The following is a 24529-nucleotide window of genomic DNA, read 5'->3' on the forward strand; positions in this document are numbered from 1 at the left end:
AACCGAGGCGTTTGTGTTGGTCGGTATGGAGCACATGCTTGTGTTGGATGTGAGAGAGAATGGATCCAGGCAAGACCTAATTGAGAGCAGTTGTTCTGCTTTTTTGACCTTTTCCTAGTGTCTGAAGCTCTGGGTTTGGTTTGGTTTTTTGATGGGTATGCAAAAGTTCCATTCTAACTCCAAAATTAGTTCACCCATTCCAAAAGATCAGGCTGACTGTGGACGATCACTCTGGCTTCGCTTCTGGTGGGCCTGCAGCTTTCCCATGGTTCCCCCCCCCCCCAGTTTATTTAATCAACTTAAGAGTATGTGACTTTTGGTTTTCAAGAATGTATATGTATGCAATCACTCTGCTTCAATGAAGCTGTAAGAGTCATAAACTAAAGGAGTGTTGCGTCATGATTCGTTTTTGAAGTAGAGTTTTAAGCTCTGGCAAACTTCTAGAAAAGGACTAAGTGCTTGGAAGAAGGAGAAAAAGGAGTGGCAGTGGTGTTCTTCTAACATAGCCAGACAGCAGGGTCCCTCTTGCAAGAGATGAAACATGACTTCTAATCAGTTACAGGTAGTTCTTGAGTTACAACCAGCCAGAATTCCCACTTATAAGCAAACTGAGAGCCACGCCTGATTTTACAACCATTTTTACCATGGTTGTTCTGTGATTAGCTGCAGTCATTAAGGGAATAATGCGGCCTTTATGCCTAGCCAACTTCCCCTGTAGAGTTGTTTGTTTGTTTGCTGGCTGGGAAGATCACAAATTGTGACCTCGGGACATTGCAGCCAACATAAATACACACCAATGGCCAACTCTCCGAATTTTCACCACACGGTCATGTGGATGCTAGGAAGATTGTAAATGGGAGGACTGGTCATAAGTCACTTTTTTCTCAGTGCCATTGTAACTTCGAACAGTCGCTAAATGGATGGTTGTAAGTCAAGGACTTCCTGTATTAAGCATTAAGGTAATCCAACTTTTGCAGTAAAAGAGGTTTCTTTTGAATTTGATGTTAATCAGAAAATGGTTGGATGTGTCTACAATGCTACTAACATCCAGGCTGAAACTGAGTTATGCACAACAGCCTCAGGATTGTGAAAAACAGGGGCCAGGTCTCTGCATCGCATGTGGTTGCTTGCCTCGTGGGCAGAATGCGACAACTTGTGGCCATCTCACCACGGGAAAACTCACTGCGGGACAACAATTCATCAATTCATTTTAAAGTATTTGAAATTGTTTTTAAATTACTGTCATTTTTGTGATTCGCATTTCCTTTTGCATCGTTTATTTAGTGATTAGGTTATACAATACAATACAACAGTAGAGTTGGAAGGGACCTTGGAGGTCTTCTAGTCCAACCCCCTGCCTAGGCAGGAAACCCTATACCATTTTAGACAGATGGCTCTCCAACATCTTCTTAAAGACTTCCAGTGTTGGGGCATTCACAACTTCTGGAGGCAACTTCTGTTCCACTGATTAAACGTTCCACCATTTCTGTGATGTTAGCGTTAAGTCTTGCCCTGCAGCGAGTTGTCGCACAGTGAACGTGGCCACAGCTGAGTTAGCAGTGGCGAGTTAGCAGTGGCAAGTTGTCCAAGCCCTAACCCCTCTTGGGGCTCTTGAGCTGTTCCTCACGATGTCTCCATTTCTCTTTGTCTTTCAGAATTCATGCTGGCTGTTCTGATTTCATCCCGAAGGAGATGGTGATTTCAGCTGAGCCACTAGCCGGGAGCAGCAGTGAAAAGCACGCGCCCGCATGCTCGTGTCCCGTCCCCCCCCCGTTCCCTCTCCTTCCCCTCTTTCATTTCCAGTGCCTGTGTTTGCAAAGAGAAAGACAGAGACAGAGACAGAGAAACACATAAGAAAAACAAAAATCCAAGTAGACTCAATTATTTAAAAGAAGAAGAAGAAGGAGAAGAAGAAGAAGACGAAGCAAACCCAGCCAAATCCATCCAGCTGTCTGACTTGCACTCACCATCCCTATCAATTCCATTTTTTTTCTTTTTCCTTTTGGTGTGCAGCTGTTCAGGTGACCAGATGTTGCAGTGAAAAATGTCTCAACTTCAAAAACAAAAAACAAAAAACACAACACAAAACGAAGATCCCATCTCCTCCCTGCATCCATCCCAGTGTTGAACAGTGTTCGTTTGTTTAGTGAATACACATCTATATACACACAAACACACACACACACACCCTTAATTTACCAGACCTTGGTTCAGCCGGCTTCAGATGCAGTGGACACAATCTGTCCGTGCACTTTTTTGCATCTGCTCCTTGGCCGTTTTGACGCACGTGTAAAATACACATTTGCCATTTTACACATGTATTAAAAAAAAAAAATTACTGCATTTTGCAATTATTATTTTTTTTAGATGTGATGGACGTCCCTTCCCCCACGAGTCTGTTAAATCCAGGATCTATTGTAAATATATATATATATATACACATATAATGTGTGTGTGTTTGTGCGCATGCGTACACACACACATACACAAAGCCAAACACAAGAGGGCCCTTTTATAGTATTTGCATTCTCTGCCAAAAAAAAAAAAATCCGGGCCTTTTTCCCTTTGGTGATTGTGTTTGCGCTTGGAAGTTTGTGATCAGTGCTGCCATTTTGTTTTTGAAGAAGACCCCCTCCCGCCCCTCCAGGCCCCTTCACTTCCTTTCTCCTCTAGCTGTAGTAGTGGATTATGATGACGCTAATTATTCAGCCTCTTCATTTGATTTTGTTTGTTTTCTTTGAATAGAGGGAGGGGGATCCTGTTGGTGGTGGAGGGGTTTTGCTTTTTGGGCTCCTCCCAGGCTAACACCACTGCCAATGGTTTTCTGGTAGGCTCATGACTGGAGTTACACATAGGTCTCGCCGCAGACTTGTGGATACCTGTGTAATTAGCAATTGACCTTTTACTAGCATCTTGATCTCTCAACAAGGGCTACTAACACTGGAGTTGTGGTTGTGTCCCTACCGTGGTTTTATTATTAGGATGGGGATTGCCCTTGCTTAGTGGGACTGGCTGGGAAGTTGTAATGTCGCTTCGAAGAGCCAGCAAGGAAAGAGTCAACCGTGCTAAAACTCAGCCTTATCTAGTGCTGGGAAGCTATCTATCCAGCAGAATGAGGAAGAGATGCTTTCTTATACTCTGTAAATGCTCCCCCCCCCCATTTCTCATTCCTCTTTACCTTCCATGGAGTATGTTGGCTTAAAGGAATAGGAAGTGGCTATTTTTGGGAGGGGGTGCTTGAAGTTCTTTGCCTAGAAGAAAGAGAGCTGGTCAACGTAAAGTTGCATGGGCCATTCATTCATCTCCATATTCTCTCTCTCTCTCTCTCTCTCCCTCCCTCCCTCCCTCCCTCCCTCCCTCTCTCTCTCTCTCTCCACACACACACACACACACCCTGTAACAGCAAACTTTGGGAAAAATGCTCTTCAGGGCGCTCTAGATTCAGGAACTGACTCAGCAGGTGGCCCCAAACAAGCGAAACCAAAGGGGGCAAGTCCTCCCCATGGACCAAGTTGTAACAGAACGTGATGGAAGGTAGCGTTGTGGGGTCTTTCATTGGCCGAGGGTGGTGTGAATGATGTCAGATGCTGTGGAGCAGTTGCTAGTGCCAGTTTCAGCTGCCCCAGGTCCCAGTGGAAGATCTCGACCATTATCTTCTGCTCATTACATCTTCATGCCAGGAGGCTCATATTGGCCATAACAGATGTACAGTGTGGCATTTGCCAGAATGTATTAATAAGAAAGCTCTGTTTTGTTCTAATGGGCTCCCCCCCTCCCCCCGTCTTTAAATATTCACAAAGGAGACATCTTCCTCCTCCCCAGTAGCTTGCTCAGCATACCACAGCTTCAACTGGTTTCCTAGCATGTGGTGGTTAATTAAGTCCTTGTGACCACAGAGTCAAATGAGTGATTCCTCGTGGACCATGACTAGAGGAATAGATTTTTTGGGGAAGAGGATGGCGGGCTGAAATATCTTGCTACAATGTGCAGGGCATAAAACTCTATTTTGACAAGTGGAAATTCACATTGTTGATTCCTGCCAGGAAAGATTTCAAGGCAAAGTTTAATGAGATGGTTGCTTTGAAGGGAGGGATTTTTCTAGTAGTCTCTCTAGAGATGGAGACACAAAAAAAGTGGCACAAGTTGATTTCAGTGGGCTTTGCTTCTGAGATGGTATGTGAAGGTATGTGGGTTGCGTACAGACAGAGCATCAGCTAAATGGGAAATCAAGTGGGTTGATGTCAAGAATCCCATACTTAGAACTGGGTGATGAATTGGGGTCTTTTGAAATCCTACTTTTCTTACCCCAAAGCTTGGAGGTTGTTTGGCCAGTTACGTGGACTTTTTGTTGACACTCTTTTTTCATAGCTTGCTTCCAGTCATCCTGTTGTATAATTAAATGGTGAATTCTAGGTGTGCTCCAGGGATGATAGGACGACATAGGGAGGAAGGCATATCCCATGTTGCAAATTTTTCCTTCAACCTTTGGATAGTGAAATGTATCTGAAATACTTGCCTCAGAAGAGGCTGAGAAGAACTCTTCCTGTATGCTTTAGAAGCTACTAAAGGCTCTTGGTTCTATTATCTCACCTGTGCCCTTCTGTGGGCTTCACATCTCTCAGTGGTGGATGTTCCTATGTCTGTAATAAAGGTGGATTCACCTGATTTAGGGGAGTTTAGTTAACTTTCATATATTCAAACAGTAGTCAGAAAACATGCATGCAGAAAATACAGTTGTTTCTAACTTTTTTTTAAATTCCAGAGATAGAATTTATGGACTAAGCCAGATCTTCACATTTTTATAAAGGGATCTTATCTAAAATTACATAACAAATGTTAGTTTACTATATTAAAACAGGACGGGCAAACAAGGGCCATATGAGGTCTGTCAGGAGTGGAAAGTATGTTAGCCACTAGACCGCACTGCCTCCCTTTCCCTGTTCATATGAGAGCAAAATAAATGCTCCTAGGTCTCAAGGGTTTTCCTCTTTCTGTAAATTACAGTTTTTGCCTTCAGAGGAACTTCAGTCACCAAAACAAACGCGTTGATTTCCTAGGACTGTTGATTTCAGAACAAGATTATTGAAAACTTAGGTTGCACAGGGAATCCGTTCTAAGTGATGTGAGCTAAAAATAAATGCGAAGGCAATGCCACTTTTGGAACAAAAGGTTGGAGTGCTATTTTGCATAACACAAAAAATTTGCAATTTAGGGGCTGAAAATCCCCAACGAGACTTTTTAAAATTAGATTTAAAAAAAAAACATTTTTGCGGCGTCTCAATCAAAATGCATCACCGCCTGACTTCCGCAAGTATCCATTACTTTACAATTTGATGCGAATGGAATTAATTCAGCATTTCAGTCTGATGTAAATAATGCAAAATTCCAATCCCAAAGTTGTTTTTAGAACTCCCATAGTCTGTAGTGATAGAGATGGGTGAATGTAACCAAGTTCAAATGCATTTCTCTTTTTCTAATCTAAAGTTTGTTATGTTATCTTTCCCCCATGTCAGCTCATGATTTTCCCCCTAGAATTTTTGTGCATGGTTTTTAATATATTTCCCCTTAGGTGGAAATGAGGAGTAAGTGATAAGTTAGCTCTTGGGCAGTTGTTTTAAATTGAAAGTAACTGTTTTTCAAGGCACAAGTCATACAAAGTTTCCTAAAGTAGATTTGTTGAAAGGCATGATATAAAGTTGCAAGGATTTCAGCAATTAAATGTTTCCTGCAGGAGCCCATTTATCTCCCAAGACATGCCAGAAAATTTTGGTATCCTTTCTTCTCAATCAGGTTCTCAGTATTTGCAGTACAAGTAGTCACTAAAACGATTAATGTATTGATGTGCCTTCTCAGTGAATTAAGGTATCTCATTGGGATTAAAGTCAGGCAAGAATAAACAAGTCATTTCTCACAATTAAAATGTAACTTAAATAAAACCACAGAACTATACTAGGCTGTAAAATAAAATGAATGCAATTATTGAATGTCACTCATATAATCATTCTTATAGACACATCGGAGGCTGTGGTTATAGTGCTACCTGCCGTACTGGCAGAAATAACAGAGACCCATATTTCTAGGGAAGTTGAACTAAAAGGCCAATAAATAAATAAATGGCCAAAAATCAAGTAACAATTAGCCAGGTGACCAATAGTTTTACTTATACTCTGCAGAAATTAGAGTTTTGCTCATTTCAGCTGTATTAGGTGAAACGGAGACGATGCTTTGTTTTCATCAAAACAAATTATAAACCCTTTCTGTTGTTGACCCACTGATGGATTGTAGTGATTAAATTGAAACCTTTGGTAAAATAACAGTACATTACAAAAATTATTTGTTCTGCGATTTATACAGTCATTTAAATAATACAACATTGCTGGTGGTTTATAAATCCCGCATGCCGCCACAGATAGAAAACCAGTGACATAAGATTGGTACTACTTAGAAGTCTAAGCTCAACTACTACGCATGAGCAACATTTAAAAAACAAACAAACTGGGAGGGGGGATCACAAGGTGAGGACCTTATCCTTATTGTTGCATTTTAGTGTGCATTTCTTAAACTGCAAACTTTCATGCACAATTCAGAAACTTGTGTTGGTCTCATGGAAGTCCCATTGCTTCTAAAACCTGTTATGGGCTCACCAGAGGGCAGCAAAGTTGTATTAAAACCTTGGGTATTTCCATCGAAGTCAAATACATCCTTTCTGAGTCTTAAAAGAAAATCACCTACTAAAAATTCCAAATTTGCTAGAAAACACATCCAATAGCCTTCCGCCTGAGAATCCTGAGTTGCAATCTAAGGCAACTGAAAGACAACAGGTAATGGAAGGCTGGCCCTGCTGTTCAGAAGGGAGACGGATCCGTCAGGGAGATCACTGATGTATCCTTCCAGTTTAAAGAATTGAGCTGTCAACCGTTCCACTGGCCTAGGCAGCAAACCTCTGGGACATTATTTTACTAAGTGTTTAAATTTACTGATAGAGCCATATAAGCACAGTAGAAAGCAAAGCCAGTTTTGACTTTTTGCGTGAAAACCTGCATAGTTAAAATCCTCCTTTTCCCCGCCATTGTCCAGGGTCCACCAATCTAGTGCAATCTCTTTGTTTGGGGAAATAGTCTGCTTGGCTCAGAAGGCTCTCATTGTTTGACCTTGAGATGTCGAGATTCTCCCAGGCCGCAGACAGTGCACACAACTTCAATTCCCTCCTAGCCACCCATTGATTCCAATCATTCCTTCCTCCTCCCTGGTTTCTGTTGTCTGGCTGCCAGTGAAAGTGCAATTATATGAATTATATGAAAGTGGAATTATATGTGATATAATTACATATATTGCAATAAGTCTTCACAAAAATGAAAATGTGTCTCATGAGCCAGGTTGTAGTAGTCGCAAAAAACAAAACCCAGTTAAACCGACTGATTTTTAAAATTGATGCTCATGGAGAACAAAAATCGAATTAATGACTGGACCCAAGTTTTACTTTTGGCAATTCCACTGTTTGTATTTATAAAAAAGGTCATTTCATCACATCTCGTATGTAATCAGGTATATGCAAATTTCTCGCACCGGTCTTGCCAACATTTAATTCTGCAAAGTTTAACAATACTTGGCTCTTGTCCAAGTGATAAACCATTGATAAATGAAGTCAAATGAGCAGCCGCTTCATTTGCAGGTCTTACTTCTGCACTGACACCATCCCTTCAATCTATGGTAACTAAAGTTCATATCATCAGAAGAACAGGTTTAGACATAGAGTATGGCCACTGCTGTTAGGGTGGGAATAAAAAAAGATGACAAGTTGCATTTAGTCACAAAATTACACCAAGTACTGTAGCTTTCCTCCTAATAGCCAATCACTTTCTGAAAGACAACTCATCCTTCAATCTGCAACCAGTGTCACCTTATACAAGCCAGCTAATTGCTAAAACAGAGCGAAAATCAGATGAGAAGGCCAAGTGACCAAGGAGCTTGTGCAAAAGTGAGTCTTTTACGTGTGACCAGTTGCAAATGTCCTGATGGGTGTGTGCTTACCCAATTGCCAAGTTGTCTGTTATGGTGGCTGGCAAGAGATGTAGAACTCTTGCTGAGCAGTTATCCCTGCAGTGAATGCTAGGAATATTGTTAATTCTAAGGAAGCTATTCCTTAACCACCCCTCATTCCCAAGTACTTCAGATTAAACCTACTTTGTGCCTACCTACCTTGCCTTGCTTTTATCCTACTACAAGTGTACTACTCTTAACTGGAGTCTGATATTTTTGGCAGTCTCATATGAAACTGATGGGTTTCGTTGCTTATATTGCTTTGCGCTTTGTGGGAGAAACTTGTCTGAATCTTTTTTTTTTAAAAAAGTCATTGTCTGTATTCCAATCGGCTCCCAGTACAAGAAACACAACTTTGCATGATCTGATGTTTCAGGGATTCAGTATCTTAAAGCTAGATTGATTGCATGTCCTTGGCAAGAAGAACAGTCAAAGATAGACTGCAAATACATTAAAGAGTATGAGCACACCGAGGATTTAATGTGCCATTGTAACTATGACTTCAGTTGAGATTTGGAAGGTACTAGAGCTGTCAAACTACCTCCCAGAGAGAGTTACGTGCTTGATCAGAAATTAGAACCTGTTGGCTAAAGAACACAAATTGGCAGTATTTTTGAGCAAAAGGGTTTGTTTTTCTGGAGAGCGATAGTTGCTGTCAGAAACCAAAGCTGAAATTTGAGACAATGGACTTAAGGATTAGTGGGGCCGGGATGGTGTGATGTAGTCTCCTTAAAAAGTGGCATGATTACTGCTATCCTCTGTGCATGTTCTAAGGGAGTTGCTTCTGGTGTCCTTTCTATGGTGTTCCCATCTAATTTTGTTACTATGGTGTCCGGGTTCTTTGGCCCACAATGATCCTGCTTTCTAGTATGACTTCTGTGATGGCTTGCTTGTCTTGTCATCCTACTATGGCTGGTATGCAAAAATGGTAATACAAATATCAGTGTTAAGTTGTGTTTTGGCTGCCTACAAGCAGGGTAATCCACATCCCAGAGACACAACAGGAGAAGCTCTAGGGCCCAGCGATCATTTTACAGCGTGATGGACAGGACCAATGAGAAGAAAACAATGAGTATTGAATTGCATACCTGTTTTTTAGACATTCCTATGCAAATTCACATCCTTGAACATCTCAGAGCAATCCATATGGTTGAAAGCAACTGGAGCTCATGATGGACTATTGAAATAGAAGACTCTGTTCCTGTTTGGGTTGACTACAAGCATCTTAATTCCATGGGGATGCTGCACCGTGGTGGACAGGACAGATTTTAAGTGACACTTTCACCTGAAAATAGGGGTGGGGGGAGCATTTGGGCAAGCATTATTTTGTGCCTTATGGCTAGACTGTAGTTCAGTGGTTTAGATTATGTTCAGGCAGGTCTCACCTGTTTTTGCACTTTAGTTGTTTCTTCCATCTAAAACTGCTCCTGTAGCACTGACAGCTGCTTAAGATCCATAGGTTCCCCTCGGGTTACAATAACCAAGGGCTCAGTTGCTCCTTGCAGTTGATAGCGGACAAGGAAGCCTCTTTCAATCTCTGATGCAGCCTTGAATTTTTTGAGGCAAGTGTGAGGCCATCGATTCATTCGGCCGTTAAGCGTGAGCAACTTGAGAAGAGGAAGGAAGCACACTTGTGTGATTGTGCAAACCTGGCAGTTGGGAGGCCTTCTAGCAGGGAGACGTTTCGTAGCATTCAGGTGCAGCCTTAGTCCAGGTTCTCCTTGTAGACCATCCCCATCATCTCAATGCAGCATTTTGCATGGTTAATGAATGTAAAAGATAATTGGACCAAGAGAGAACGATGGAACAGGGGAGGGAGGGAGGGGGGAGGTGTGAGCAGGCATTGGGGGGGGGGGGGATGTCCCGCCAGCACTGATAATAGCGTTGAAAGCACTTTATATCAAGAGATGAAATCTCTTAACAACTGCCCAGTCCTGAGATTGGGATTTGCACTGCACCATCCTAATGGCTGGAGTGGCATTCGGCGGAGCACAGGAGTGCAAGAAGACTTAAATCTTGCTCCTTTTTCTAGATGAAGCTTAAGGGGTGGGGGGGATTTCCCTTGTATTGTTACTCTCCCCAACAGTTGTTTTCCTGTGAGCATGCTGAAGAACAGGAGGCAGGCTGCTTGCTGGGATTTAATCTGTCAAATATCATTTCCCCCCCCCCTCCCTCCATACACAAGACACCCGCATCGACACTCGCAGCTCAAGTGGGCTGTAGTCCCATCGACCCCCTGCACGCGCGCACACATGGGGAGGAAGTGCTTCCAAGACAGGATTGTCCAGGGAGGAGACAATGTTTTAGAGCCAGTCGTTTCCAGCTGTTCTGCCTTTGCACTCTTGCGTTTAAACAGTTCTTTTTTTTTCCTTTTTGGCATTTTTTTTTCTCAAGGGGAGGAGTTGGAAACAGGGGAGGTGGGTAATCGAATAAACATGCAAAAAGGGAGATTTCACAATGGGGAGGGGGCATAATATAATATGCTTGTATGGTTTCTGTGGAAGACTAACTTGAGAAGTGTCTCTACATCAATGTATATGAAAAAAAAAAAAAAACTTACAAGCCGCATGTTGAAACAGGTGTTTCATTATTAAACATTAATGTACCAGGGCTGCCTCCCCTTTCATGTTCACCTTGTTTACTATGGAACTCAGTACATTGCTGGGAGCATTTTTAGACTGGGGGAGGGTTGTTGTTTTGTTTTGCATGACCTTAAAGAGAAGAAAATATATATCTATAAATATTTATATACATACATACATATACATACACATATATACATATACATACATACATACATACATACACACACACACACACACACACACATGTGCTGGTTTTGTTGTATTCGGGTCTTTTCCCGTGTAGGATTGAGATTGCCTTTGCAACGTTTCGGCAAGATCTCACCTGCCATCTTCGGGCTTGGGTTTAAAAATCCTACACGGGAAAAGACCCGAATACAACAAAACCAGCATACCTACACCCGTGAAAATCTACGAAAGCATATATTTATATATATGTATGTATTTGTGTTACAACCCCTGGTATGCCCAAATATGGGAGGAAGCTCACTACTCCCTCTTTCTGTCCTTCGGCTCATTACAGAGGACCATCCAGGCAGAAAACCATATTTTTATTTTTAATGTTGCCTTTTTATATTTGTGTTGTATTTGTGCTGATAAATAAATAAAGGGAGACTAGTATAGATCTATTTCAAGCTACGTAGCTCTCATCAGCTAGCCATACCCTTAGGTTCAGCTAGCCATACCCAGGTTCAAATCCCAGTAAGGGTATGGCTAGCTGATGAGAGCTAAATAGCTTGAAATAGATCTATACTAGTCTCCCTTTATTTATTTATCAGCATAAATACAACACACACACATACATACACACACACACACACACACACATATATATATAACTGATAAGGAGGAGAGCCTGTGGTTTAGTGGCTAAGACTCCTGCCTAATATATAATACAGCCCAGGTTCAAATCCCAGTAAGGGTATGGCTAGCTGATGAGAGCTAATTAGCTCGAAATAGATCTATACTAGTCTCCCTTTATTTATCAGTACAAATACAATTATATATATATAATCTCTATTGAGAACTAAAAGCGAAGCCGAGCTGTTAGTCTATTCTATGAATGCTGGTGGATCTTCTTTCTTCTTTCTAACGTAACTTTCCCTTTCTTTTTCTTACCATTTCACTGTCTTTTCTTTCTGAGCCTTGTAAGTGTAAAAAAAAAAAAAACCAACCAATTCCGACTGTTTTTGTCTCGGAGAACTGCAAATAAAATAAAATTTAAAAAAGAAACACATGCACACACCCAAACATGAAAAGGGGACTGGAAGCATTTAGAGAGAGAGAAAAATGCCTTCAGTGTGTTTCTGAGCTTTTATGACAAGCTTTCTTTTTTCCGTATCCTGCTTTTTACACGCTACCGAATCAATTTTAATATAAAAATGCAGCCGTCAGCCTTCCTAGGGAATTAAAGAAGGGAAATGTTCTTTGTTTGCAATTACACTCTTGAAGTCTGCGTTCACGTTTTTGAGCACGCTAAAAACCTGTGCTGCTGGTCAGGTTTTTATGATTGTTGTATTTGCATCCTCTGACTCAATCCAGGCAGAAATGAGAAGAATAAATAAATGTAAAAAGGAAAGCATCGATCGAAGGTTAGGTGAACCGATGCGAGGGGTACAAGATCACTTGGAAACTCTGCAGGTAGCCCTTGACGTATAACCACAATTGAGCCTAAACTTCCTGTTGCTGCGTGAGACATTGGTTAAGTGAGTTTTGCCCTATTTTATGACCTTTATGAATCCACTGCAGGTGTTACGTTAGCCACATGTTAAGTGAGTCTGGCTTCTCCGTTGACTTTGCTTGTCAGGAGGACGCAAAAGGGGATCGCAGGACCGTGGGATGCTGCAACTGTCATAAATGTGAGTCAGTTGCCAATCATTGCATTTTGATCACGTGACCATGGGACTTCCACAATGCTCATGTGAAAAATGGTTACAAGTCACTTTTTTTTTCAGTGCCGCTGTAACTTTGAACATTCACTAAATCTGTGTTTCTCAACCTTGGCAACTTGAAGAGGTTCGGACTTCAACTCCCAGAATTCCCCAGCCAGCTGGCTAGGGAATTCTGGGAGTTGAAGTCCGGACCTCTTCAAGTTGCCAAGGTTGAGAAACACTGCACTGAAGAACTATTGCAAATTAAGGACTACCTGTATTGATCAGGATAATACCCATCCTTCCAGGAAAGCTTGAATTGATGAGTAATTTCAATTGAAGCTGCCTGCAGTGTCCCAACCTCCTGCGGGCAATTTTATTTGTGGAGGATCTAATACCCTTTGGCCTACTCTCCTATGTGAGAGGAGAGGATTCCTAAGGATTCCTGGGCTAGCTCCGCTAGATGCCATTAAACTCCACTGAGAACGTAACATTGAATGCAGCAATTTTAAGATACTCATTCTTCATTTAATTGAAGACCGATCATCTGCTTGAGTGTCATTCAGCTTCAAGTTATGGTTCCCTTATTTATCACCTAAGACCGTAGAAAATACCTGGTGGGCAATGGCACTGGAACGAGGTGCTTTAAGGTTACATGCTCTGCAAGCCTCCTCAGCTGGATTGGCACAATAAAATATTCAGCTAAGATAGGGTGGTTTCATGGTTTGGGTGTTGGGGAACTGAATTATCTCATGGGGGGGGGGAGGCTCAGTAGGTAAGATGCTGGTCTTCTCGGCTGGAAAAACCGGCGGCCCCCCCAAGTTCAAGATCTGAGCGCCATGCAATGGTGAGTCCCCATCCTCGCCCCAGCTCCTGCCAACTTGCAGTTCAAAAATATGTAGATGTGAGTAGATTAATAGGTACCACTTTGGTGAGAAGTTAACAGGGCTCCATGATGTCATGCTAGTCACATAACAGCAGAAATGTCTTCAGAGTGCACTGGCTCAATGGCCTTGAAACAGTTGGCAAAACAGCCGAAGTAAAATCTGCAAGACTCCTTTACTTTTTACCTTCTTGCCATATGAGGTCATAATTTTTGGTCATAATAGCAATTGTTGAAAATTGTTGAATACAACATACTTTAATCCAGACATGTAGTTCAAAAACATGGAAACGCAGCCAGTTTTTCTGGAAGAATATATTGCAATATTGGAAGCATATCTAACAATGGCATCCTATGAGAAATATGACTCCAACTAAAATCCCCACAATAAGACACAACCAATTTCAGATGATCAAGTGACAACTTTATATATTCCAATAACCAGTACATGCAGACATTAAGCAATATTTATTAAAATACAATCTTTAGTAAAAGCTTCCACATTAGAAAGAGGTTAGGAATTCGTGAGCCTAAGGGGCAAAATAAAGTAATGCAAGGAAGTTTCTACAGTACTATACATTTCAAATCGCAGAATAAGGAGAGGAGAACTCATTTTCTTTAACAGCACGTAGTAGCGAAACTCACTGTAGTGTTTCGCCTACCCTCTTAATCTTTTGGAGCAAAGTTAGCAGTCCACAAAGAACTGACCACTGCAGAAATGGACTTTACAGAAAATACGACAGCCCTTAGGTTGGTGCATCTGAAGCAGACATTGGAGGAAGAAAAAGAATTAAGGCTGGTGATTTCTGGCACCACAAGGGTGTTGCATCAGATCTGACAATGCAGCCTCTGTACGAGTCACTGTTCTTTCACCCAGGTGCCTTCCCCCCAAAAAGGCTTCACAAAGCAAATGTAGCCAAATTGTCAAGTCCCAGGACGCACCCATCACTGTTCAAGTCAAACAGAAATGCGTTCAACCCCGGTTGCTGACTTGTTCCACTTCACTGTACTGACCCTAGGTTGACGAATATATATATATATAAACTGCACAGAAGTTGGCTCAATAAGTTATCAAGAGCTGATGCAACTGTGCGCGACGGACACATTTTAAGAAAGAATGCAAGCCAGAAATACAATTTCTCCTCAGAGTCACATTCAACTTTGCCTTAAATTGCCCTTTGTCATTCTGTCATTTTGTCTCCTTGGCACTAACTGGTTCCTTGCTAATGGGCAAGGACAGCTTTCTGGCTTTTTATGTTTCTCTACTGGAATGGAGACAGCTCAGTCAGTGATGTCAGTTTATCAACAGAGTTAGGAAAGCTGTGCCCAAGATGTTACAGGTTACTCATCCTGAGCCTAGAAGATGGACTTCTGTCCATATTGGATTAATATATCAGAGGAGTGATCATTCCACCATAGGTGGGTTTGCACAAACCTGCCATTGATGGGCAAAAGCTCCAAGTGGCATGTTTTCCCTATTGCCTAGCTGAATTGCTTCACAAAGGACTCCTGGTTGGGGATCAGCTGACTTTAGGGGGCATGGTGTGCAGACATGTCCAACCCAGTTACAATAAATCAAAACACTTGGGGAGGAAGGCAGAAATACAACTGTAGAACGGTATCCCTTACCCACCCTGGCCCCCACCCTGCAAAAGACAGAATGGGCTTTGGAGCCGAGATGCCACTCATGGAAAGACAAAAGCATTAACATTTCCTACATTTACACAAAACCAGCGGGGACAAATTCTCCAACCGTGGGAGAATGTACTCTTGGCCAAGGACATTACAAGACGACGACAAGCTGCGTGGTCGCAGCAACTAACACACACACACCCAATACAGGGTAGCTCATACTCTACAAGGCTCTGGTAAAATGGCTAGTGTAAAACAGCAGCTTATTCTTTTGGGTGCAGTAGGTTCAAGAAGGGCTGCTGGTTAATACCAAGGACATGTCAGGACAGCAGCCATAATACATAAGGTGAGAAGGTATGCCCGGATTGCAATACAGCTCCCCATTCATTCCATGTCCTCCTGAAAAGTATAGAAATGGCCAAGCCATCAGCTAGATGAGTCACCAGCCTTTCATCAATAAACCCAACCTAAATAAGCTGCGCTATCCAAGGGCAGGCAGGAAGGTTGTGCCACACACTCGCTTCTTAATGAAATCATGGGTTTGACCAGCGGCAACGATACCAGATAAAAAAAGGGACCTAAATGCTGCTGTTTATATCCTTGGCAAAAAAACAAAACAAAGTCTGACTCAGATTGGAAAGAAATTTCCCACCTAGAATAGAGAAAACGTAAAAGCAGATCCATATTAGTCCTAAAACCGCTTTCCCACCTCTTTGGAATTTCTTCTATATTACTAAGTATAATCAGTTCTCGGGCTGCCTTAGAGACCACCTTTTTCTTTCTTTCTTTCATGCAGAATGCAGAGATCCGTATTCTCTGAATAATTCTGAATGGGTTCAAAACAGATTGGGTTTTGCTTCACTTCCACAAATCAGCATCCAACATTTTAAGACACAAGGACACTGTGCAATGCTGGGGGAGGGGAAAGGCATTTTTCAGATGGCCAAACTCTTTATCTTACTCTTAAGTGTGCACAATAAATCCACATCTGTTTGTAGTTTTGGAAAGGAGAGCAGCAAATCCCTACACAGGCATCAGCCAATGACCAAAACAGGAATGTGTGTCAGCACCAGGATCCATTCTCAACTCCCTTTGTATCATCAACCTAATATCCCAGATACTCTCTTGCCATGAAAGGGTTGTGTTTTTTTTTTCAAATAAGGTTTTAATTTCATGGCCACACCCCCCATCATGGTATTTCTTGCCTCCGGTGTGGCTGAGACGGCTGAATCTGGAAACAGCTGCTGCTGCTACGTGTAGGGGCTGCCTCTCTCTCCAGGAGTCATGAAATCAGATCAAATCCAGATAGTCCAAAGCAGGTGGTGAAGGTACACGGTGGATGGAGTCACATGATGTCACAGCATGAATTCTGCTTCCGGGCCTTCCAGGTCAGGAGAGATGGGAAGAAATACACACTCATTACAGGTAGTCCTCAAATTACAACAGTTCATTTAGAGACTGAAATGACAACGGCGCTGAAAAAGTAACTTATGACCCATTTTTCACACTTATGACCGTTGCACTATCCCCATGGTCACGTGAGTTACATTCAGGTGCTTGGCCAATGATTCATATTTATGACGGTTGCAGTGTCCTGGCGTCATGTGATCCCCTTTTGCGACCTTCTGAAAAGCAAAGTCAATGGGGAAGCCAGGTTCACTTAACAACTGCGTTACTAATTTAAGAAGTGCAGTGATTTACTTAGCAAATGTAAAATGGGGTAAAACCCATTTAACAAAAGTCTCACCATCAGAAATCTTGGGCTCAATTGTGGTCGTAAGTTGAGGACTACCTCTAGTCATAAATCCCATGCTGGTCATGAACTGGGTCATGATTTTATGAACTTTTTGCAGTGGTTGTTAAGCAAGTCAATTGCCCACAATGGACACTTTTTTGCCAAAAATCTAAAACAAACACCGGTTTCTGACAAAAAAATGTACATTAATCATTTGACAATGGGATCCTACAAATGTCAATCAAAGCGGCCCAGTCATCAAACACTTAAAATACAATCATGTGACCACAGCGGGAGGCACAGCTATCAGAACTTCGACTCTGGGTTGTAAGTAGCCCTGCGTAGATCTGTTGTAACTTCTAAGGCTCACTAAGCAACCAGTCATAACTTGAGGACTGCCTGCATAAGGAAGCTTTGCGATCAGTAAGAATTGAATTTTACTCAGTCATCTTTTACCAATCTTTATGCACCTTCCCAATGAGCAAGAGTTCTTTGTAAATGTACATTCATAAATAATAACAACAGCAACAACAACAACAACAACAACTGTATTTTGGCTCTAAATGTAATGCCAGGAGATAGTAATGTAATATACTATCTCCTGGCATAAGCCCCAAAGGTGCTTTTCAAAAGGCAATTGAATTTTCTTGGTTTTTTTTCCTTGAGAGTGTTTCTCTTCTTATCCAAGAAGCTTCTTCAGGTCTGGCTGAATGGTGGGGAATAGAAGGATTTATAATTTTTGCAGTCCTCTGGTATCTGAAGGTCGATCGTTAGCTTCTTTCTGAGAGTTGTTGAGGCCACTTGGGGTTTATCTGTATCCTCTGAGTCACTTGAATTCAAATGGGATGGAACCTTCTTGGGGCTGCTGAAAGGACTGTGTCATAGATAGGAGATAGATGGTGTCATATCTCCCTCCCCTTGTGTTGAGAGGGGGCTGTTCAATTTTAACCTAGGATGGTCTCTCTTTCAAACCAGTGAAAACAAAAGGGAAAAACCAAGTAAGCCCAGTTGCCTTTTGAAAAGCAACTTTGGGACAACAGGGACCTGAATGATTGAGAATCTCCTTAGACTCTCATGGCATTTGATTTCCAGGCCATAGTGTCCACAGACTAAAAATATCACATACATTTTTTGCCTCATGCAGTCACTCAGATAGGAAGCACTGTCTATATTACAGAACACTGACCCAAATATACTTACAGTTTTGTAAAAGGCTTTAGACTGATTTCCAAGAATCTCTGACTTGGCCACTAAGTCATCCAGTTTCTCTCCTCGTTCTAACAAGGACTCCATTGTATTGTGCTAAATGGAAAAGAGACACAGTTGAGAGAGAGAGAGATCCCTGACTTAGGAACCCAGCTGCAGAAGAGACAGCAAACACAGGAGCCTATGAAGTGTGTGGCTACCATCGCTCTGCATTAGCAAGTTTAATTTCCAAATGTTCCCTTCTCCCACCCTCTCAGCCCTCCTATCAAGTGGAAAAAAGCTTAGGAAGCGCCATTGTGCTTTTCACATCAGTTGGGCCTTTGCCTACATTTGCCTCGTAAGGTGATCAATGGTGGCTTGGTCTATCACTACCACTAAATCCGTCCTTCCACTTTTACTTTAGTCTCTGCCAGAAGGCTACCAAAGAGCTCTTTAAAGAAATGTAACCCAAAACAAAAACGTTTGTCTCAAAGGAATAGTTTTTGCCTTCCTACAAATGCCATCTTCCTAATATTTTAAAATTAGAAGCAAGAATTTGCTTTCTCTCCCACAGTGCTAAAAAATACAACACTCTGGGGACCACGGACAATGGTGGGGAAAATGGCTTCCTTGAGGAAGGACACAAAGCGGGACATTCACTGTTTCACTCCACAAGTCAAAAAGCATTTGGTTCATTATTGCTATCTGAGCATCTCTGATGTCACCATAATAACCAACAAAAAGGAGGTCACAGCTAAGATCAAAATTAGCCATGACCTACTTTTATCTGATTGCATCATGTTTTCATCTTGGCTTGAAGAATTATGTGTGATCATTAAAGAGACTGAATTAAGAGCTAACCAAGCGTCAGGGACACCTACAACTACATTCACATGTACAAAATAAAATAAAAGAAAAGAAGCTTTGTTTTTATATAGCATTCATGGCGTCAAAAGAAAAGGATCCTGACAACTGTAAAATAGAATCTGCATTTATGGAGTCTGCACTCTGAAAGCCATATACAGACCCCCATGCAAAATAAATCTCCTCACTAAGGTTTTCCCTAGTGTTTGCTTTTTTAAAAATTATTGTCCTGCTTCCAAATTTTACCGGTATCTAGCAATCACCCTATTAATAATAGCAAGATGCTGACCACTTACCAGGATAACTTTGGTCTCATCCAATTCGGCTTGCACTTTTGTCATTGCATCGGCATCACGAGGATTCTTAAAGACAGACACAGAATTTTATTTGATCATGTTCTTGGCATGGCACCAAAAATTGTCATTAAATGTGTATCCAACATTACAATGCAATATTTAGGAAAGGCGATTTCTTCAAGTATACCAAAGCAATGCAAACTCAGGCCCTATTATGCCCTGAACATTAGTAGATTTTATTATGATAAATATTTATTCTCTCTGCTTTCAATTTTTTTTTCTAACAACCATACCTGATATTTACTAAGGTACCCATCCAAAGCTGTATAGGTTATTGTCGTTGGAGATCCAGAAGGCCAATCTATCCGATTAACTTGCCTAGAGAATTCATCAAGTACCTACATACAGAAGACCAAGAGAAACCTAAGAATCCTTTCATGCAGATTTTCAAAGATGTCTTACATTCCTTTGAAGGAATTATACACAGTATACTCCCCAAAAATAAAATAAAAAGTGATAACATAATACATTTTTCTTGAAGCTCAAACAGTATATTGGAATTTATAAATTCTAGAAATACATAGCAGGGATTCTATGAAATGAAAAGCAGAAAGAACAAAAGTGACAATGATTAACAATATTCCCTTTTGACACAGATGGCAATGACTCAGACAATCTGATGACAATGATTACTTATTATTAGACTTCTATGCTGCCCATAAGAGTTTATTTAAACTCAATTCAGATAACAGAATTAAATTTCTGAATGCATGTTACATGCTGTTAGTCAACTTCAAGTTATTGTAAGTATTCTAAGACACTTAAAAATTTTATTCTCTGTCTCTGAGTTTTGTGTCATTTGGATAGACTTTCTGTTACTTTAACATTTTTGTTAGGCAAAAACCTCAAGAACTTGGGTGTATCTTAAAGAACTGTGGGCTTAAAGCTCCAGAATTCGTCAACAAGCATAGCGATTGCTAAACATTTTGTGAATTGAAATCAATACATCATAAAACTGATTGGGAAATGCTGCTCTACGAAAGATCCTACTTGCTACAATACTTTAAGCTTCCTCTCACTGAAAGCAACCCTGAGCATACAAGACTGAAATGAATTTAAACATTGATTTTAATGTATTTTTTTTCTCCATCAACCTTCCTTGCATCATCACACACAGTCAGTCTGAGTGAGTATGTGTGGCAGTCCCAATGGGAACATTGCTTTATAAACAACTTTGTTGCTGCTACTTTATATCGAGCATATTTCATTCCCTGGTTTTGCAAAGTCTTTATTAATTCTAAATGACATTTTACCCTAGGCTAGGCTTGGATTATAAAATATGATTAATGCAAATTACTTTAATCTGATATCCAAACTGAGTCAGAGCTCTATTTACAAGCAATTTTAACTATGAAAGCACCTACTCTGCATTATCTGGCAGTCCATTTGTAGACATTCAAATCCTCTCTGCACAAGCTGGTATTTACCTTATCCAACAATGTGAAACAAACCCGGGATGGATATTCATGATCTGCAATTACCACGCCAGCCAAACCATCATTCCGTACATAAACATGGCAGAGGTATTCTGAAATGAAGAATAACATGAACAATGTACATTTTTCCCCAACACAAAGGATCCTGTGATGCTGTCATCCAACTTTAATAGCAATCGCCAACTTGCTAGATACTAAGATCATATTCATCAAATTCCTAAAAATATCAATTATTTAATTCGGTTTGACCTAGAGAGATCATCCAGAACATTCCCTTAGATAACAACATGCTTCCCCCCCCCCCCCTAGAGAGTAGTTGTTATCTACATCTTCTTTATTGGCATTATTTTCAATGTCAAGCCCTAAATATTTGCAGATATACACACCTTTATTTGTTTACTATAGTTCTTTCTAAGGCAATGCTTATGTATGCCTACCTTGTTCCTTTACAGAAGCTCTGCTTCCAAGCTCTGAACGCTCTACTATCAGTTGACTTGTGAAGGTCATAAATTCTTGAACGCTGAAGGTTAATAATTTAAAAAATATAACAATTAGCTACCACACCATCTATATTCAAATGCACTGTAAAGAAAATAAATTTTATTAGCAGAATCACCTGCTAATAAAAGATAATAATTACATTATAAACATTGTAAAAGACATGATGTAGGAGATGACCAGGCTAAGGCCAAGGGAGGGGTCAAGTGCATCATCAATCTGGAGTCCCTTCGTATCCATAAGACAGGGGTGTCCAAACTTGGGAACTTTAAGACTTGTGGACTTCAACTCCCAGAATTCCCCAGCCAGCCATCTCCGAGTTGAAGTCCACAAGTCTTAAAGTTCCCAAGTTTGGACACCCCTGCCATAAGACATCTAATTCCATTGACTCTTATCTACCAACTACCGACTGATGGTAGTTCAGATTCTTCTAAGAGTGTTTGCATGCAATATATCTGTATTCATTTGAACCAGTCTGGTTCCTGATTTCTTGTGCTTGACACATGGTTTTTTTTTTAAAGATACTAATTTTTAAAAGCAGCATATAAATCTTTAAAAAAGCAGCGTATGAATCCATAACAGTAAAATAAGGCCAAGGGTAAATGAGTGGAAAAAACTAATCCGTTTAAATAGGAATTCAATGTATGTACATCATTAATTCAATGCAACAAATTCAAAGGGAATGTCACAGCTCAGTTACAGGAAAGCCTCAAGGGGAGAAAGCTAACTGATCCTAAAACGGAGTGAAGACCTACCTGGATCTCTGGAAGAAGCTAAATGATGAGATATCATAAGCAGCTTTCAGTAAGTGCACTTTGGGATCACCTTTGTAAAGAACACTTAGACTGTAAAGCTTCATCTTTTTATCTGTTCAACCTTTCTCAATAACCTGAACAAAGAAAAAAAACCCTACCTTAATCAGTAATAAAGTAAAATATTACAAGAATAAATGCAAACATGAATTCCTAACCAGAGACCTATCATCATTTTACATGGATACTTTGTACAACAGAAAAAATAGGCCAGCAAACAAACTCTTGAATTAAACGCAATGTACTTATTTACCTGAAGGTTTGTCTAGAGCTTGGGATGCATGATTGTCCTCTGAATTAAGAATGAAATTACTCTGCAATTAATCTTGATATTAAAGCAGCTGATTCATTCTGGGAGAATAATAGGAAGCGGAGGTGAGTCAGAAATGACACTACAAACTTGAAGGACAAGTTGCCTGATCTAATTAGGAAGCAGTAGGTAATCTACTCCCAATCCAACCTGATTTGGCACTTATTCATTATTCAATATTCATTCCGCCATCTTTGGACCATATGAGTAATCCTTGATTGGATTCCCTTTTATCTTATTTCAATTCCACTCCATGATTATCCAACTCTAAATGTAGATGACGGAAGGTACTTTTCCATACCAATAGGCTTCCCTTTTGAATTTTCTAACTTGAGGCACCCTTGTCTATGGTTTAAACATCGCATTTCCCAACTGATTCCTGACTCCTCAGTTGAGTATAGGTAATCCTTGACTTACAAGTTTATTTAATGATCGTTCAAACGTACATCAATGGAAAAAGTGACTTATAACCATTTTTCATAGTTACAACCATTGCAGATCCCTGTGGTCAAATGATCAAAATTCTAACACTTGGCAACTGACTCATATTTATGACTGTTGCAGTGTCCAGGAGTCACATGATCATCTTTTTCAACCTTCTGACAAGCAAAATCAATGGGGAAACCAGGATTTATAAATTACATCAGGGGAAAAAAAGGATTAACAATCTTTAATTTATCAACTGCAGTGATTCTGGCACAACTGTGGCAAGAAATTTGTCAAATGGGACAAAACTCACTTAACAAACGTTTCACTTAGCAACAGAAATTTTGAGCTCAATGGTGGTCATAAGCTGAGGACTACCTGTATGTGAACAGTGACGGTATTTTCTTGGAAAAAATAAAGGGCAATACTTTTTTACCCAAAGGGGGCAAATCTGAAAGAGGTCTGTAAAGTTAAAACCATTTAATAGTTTCTAACTTGACTTTGCAAAAGAAAACCCAAGAGCAAAACCCCAGAAAAACTTCCCATATTCCAACACAAAGACATCAAACGGTATATGCAAATTTATTTCAACAAGACCATTCAATTTTCGTTGAAAGACCTTTGTGGGAAGGTCTTCCCGTGCCAGAAAGGTTACCATTGACACAATACAGGTAATCCTTGAGTGACCACAGTTCATTTTGTGGCTGTTCAAAGTTACAACGCAACTGAAAAAGTTGACTTACAACCTTTGTAGCATCCCCCATGATCCTGTGGATCAAACATTCAGATGCTTGGCAACTAGTTCAAACTTACGACCCGTTGCTGTGTCTCCAGGGTCATTGGGGTCCCTTTTGCAACCTCCTGACATGCAAAGTCAATGGGGAAGCCAGATTCATTGAACCACTAAGTCACTAATTTATCAACTGCCGTGATTCCCTGGCAAGAAAAGCCATAAAACGTCTCACTTAGCAAAAATTGTGGGCTCAATTGTGGTCGTAAGTCGAGGACTACCTATACAGGGACCCCCCCACCCCATCCACACACCCCCACCCCATCCACACCCCCCAAGAAAGGACCCAAGTTAGTTTTTGAAAAACCGAATCAATCTACAGGAAAGCTTTCTGAAATAAAGGGCCGCCTTTTGCCATAAAAGACGGGGAACGATGGGCCATTTTGTTCGTTTTAAGGTTTGTTTTTGCCACGCTCCATTTTAAGGCCCCTCCCAGACCCAGAAGCCAAACCGAGAGGCCGCCATGCCCACCCACTCGTCGCTGCATTCGCACCCTCCGTCGGCCACTCTAGTCTCCAGCGCCCACCTGGGCCGCCTTTCCCGACTCCCTCAGCCAGCTGGGGATAATGGGCGTGGGTGTCCAACCAGCCCGGGAGGTCTCTGAGGGAGTATAACAATACTCCCGGGGCGAGGGATTATTCCTCGCCGCGCTCCCGCCCAGCAGGCCGATTCGCTTCCCGCAGGGACCCACCTCACGACCCGAGGGGGGAGCCCGGCTCGGCCCCGCGTCGCCTCGGAGACGGCTGAGCGGCCCGAGAGAGCGATGGAAGCGGAAGCCGGCACGCCCTTTGACCCCGTGACGTGGAACCGGAAGAGCTGCCAACTCGACGGCCGCTTGACTTACGAAAAATGTAGAGCTAGGAAAGGGGAAGAGTCGCCCCGCGCCGCTTGCTGCAGCGCACGCGCCTAGGCATTGCACGGAGCTGTTGGAGGAGGTGGGGGGGGGGCAGAGATCTCTCGGCCGTTGTCGGACTGTCCTCCCCGTTACGTGGGAGTTGTAGTCCGCCACGACGGTGGAGTGCCACGTGAATAGGCTTTGCAAAACTTTTTAATCTTTTTTTAAACTTTTGTGATGTGTGTTTTTAATGTTGTACGCCGCCCTGAGTCCT

General features: G+C 41.4%; 2 protein-coding genes across 16 annotated transcripts in view; one reads left to right on the top strand and one right to left on the bottom strand.

The window, feature by feature from the left end:
- CAMK2B (calcium/calmodulin dependent protein kinase II beta) overlaps positions 1 to 10572 on the top strand; it is a 186527-nt gene extending 175955 nt beyond the window's left edge. For all 13 annotated transcript variants that reach the window (XM_081961199.1, XM_081961205.1, XM_081961204.1 and 10 more), the window contains one exon: positions 1656 to 10572. The gene's annotated coding sequence lies outside the window, so the exon portion shown is untranslated. The remainder of the gene's footprint in view (positions 1 to 1655) is intronic.
- A 3206-nt stretch (positions 10573 to 13778) lies between these two features.
- YKT6 (YKT6 v-SNARE homolog) lies at positions 13779 to 24265 on the bottom strand. Of its 3 annotated transcripts, XM_081961346.1 has the most exons (9): positions 24112 to 24265; positions 22148 to 22245; positions 21838 to 21971; positions 21022 to 21104; positions 20576 to 20676; positions 19382 to 19486; positions 19089 to 19154; positions 17944 to 18045; positions 13779 to 16389 (listed from the first exon to the last, which is right to left on the bottom strand). In XM_081961346.1, exons 3-9 carry the CDS (start codon positions 21939 to 21941, stop codon positions 16354 to 16356), a joined length of 597 nt encoding a protein of 198 aa, XP_081817472.1. In that variant the 5' UTR covers positions 21942 to 21971; positions 22148 to 22245; positions 24112 to 24265; the 3' UTR covers positions 13779 to 16353. The 3 variants fall into 3 exon arrangements, with proteins under 3 accessions (XP_081817472.1, XP_081817471.1, XP_081817473.1); XM_081961345.1 differs by lacking the exon at positions 22148 to 22245 and having other exon boundaries at positions 24112 to 24258; XM_081961347.1 differs by lacking the exons at positions 22148 to 22245; positions 24112 to 24265 and adding an exon at positions 23914 to 24074.
- Positions 24266 to 24529: the final 264 nt, after the last annotated feature.

The sequence above is a fragment of the Natrix helvetica genome (assembly GCF_964273705.1).
Source record: "Natrix helvetica genome assembly, chromosome: 8".
Classification (NCBI taxonomy): Eukaryota; Metazoa; Chordata; class Lepidosauria; order Squamata; family Natricidae; genus Natrix; species Natrix helvetica.

Excerpts from the sequence above, each read along its gene's own strand:
- YKT6 (XM_081961346.1), bottom strand. The coding sequence starts at position 21,941 with ATGAAGCTTTACAGTCTAAGTGTTCTTTACAAAGGTGATCCCAAAGTG. Across the intron at positions 18,046-19,088 it reads ATGAGACCAAAGTTATCCTG|CACAATACAATGGAGTCCTT; the intron begins GTAAGTGGTCAG and ends TTTTCCATTTAG. Across the intron at positions 16,390-17,943 it reads CTAAAGCCTTTTACAAAACT|GCCCGGAAGCAGAATTCATG; the intron begins GTAAGTATATTT and ends CTGACCTGGAAG.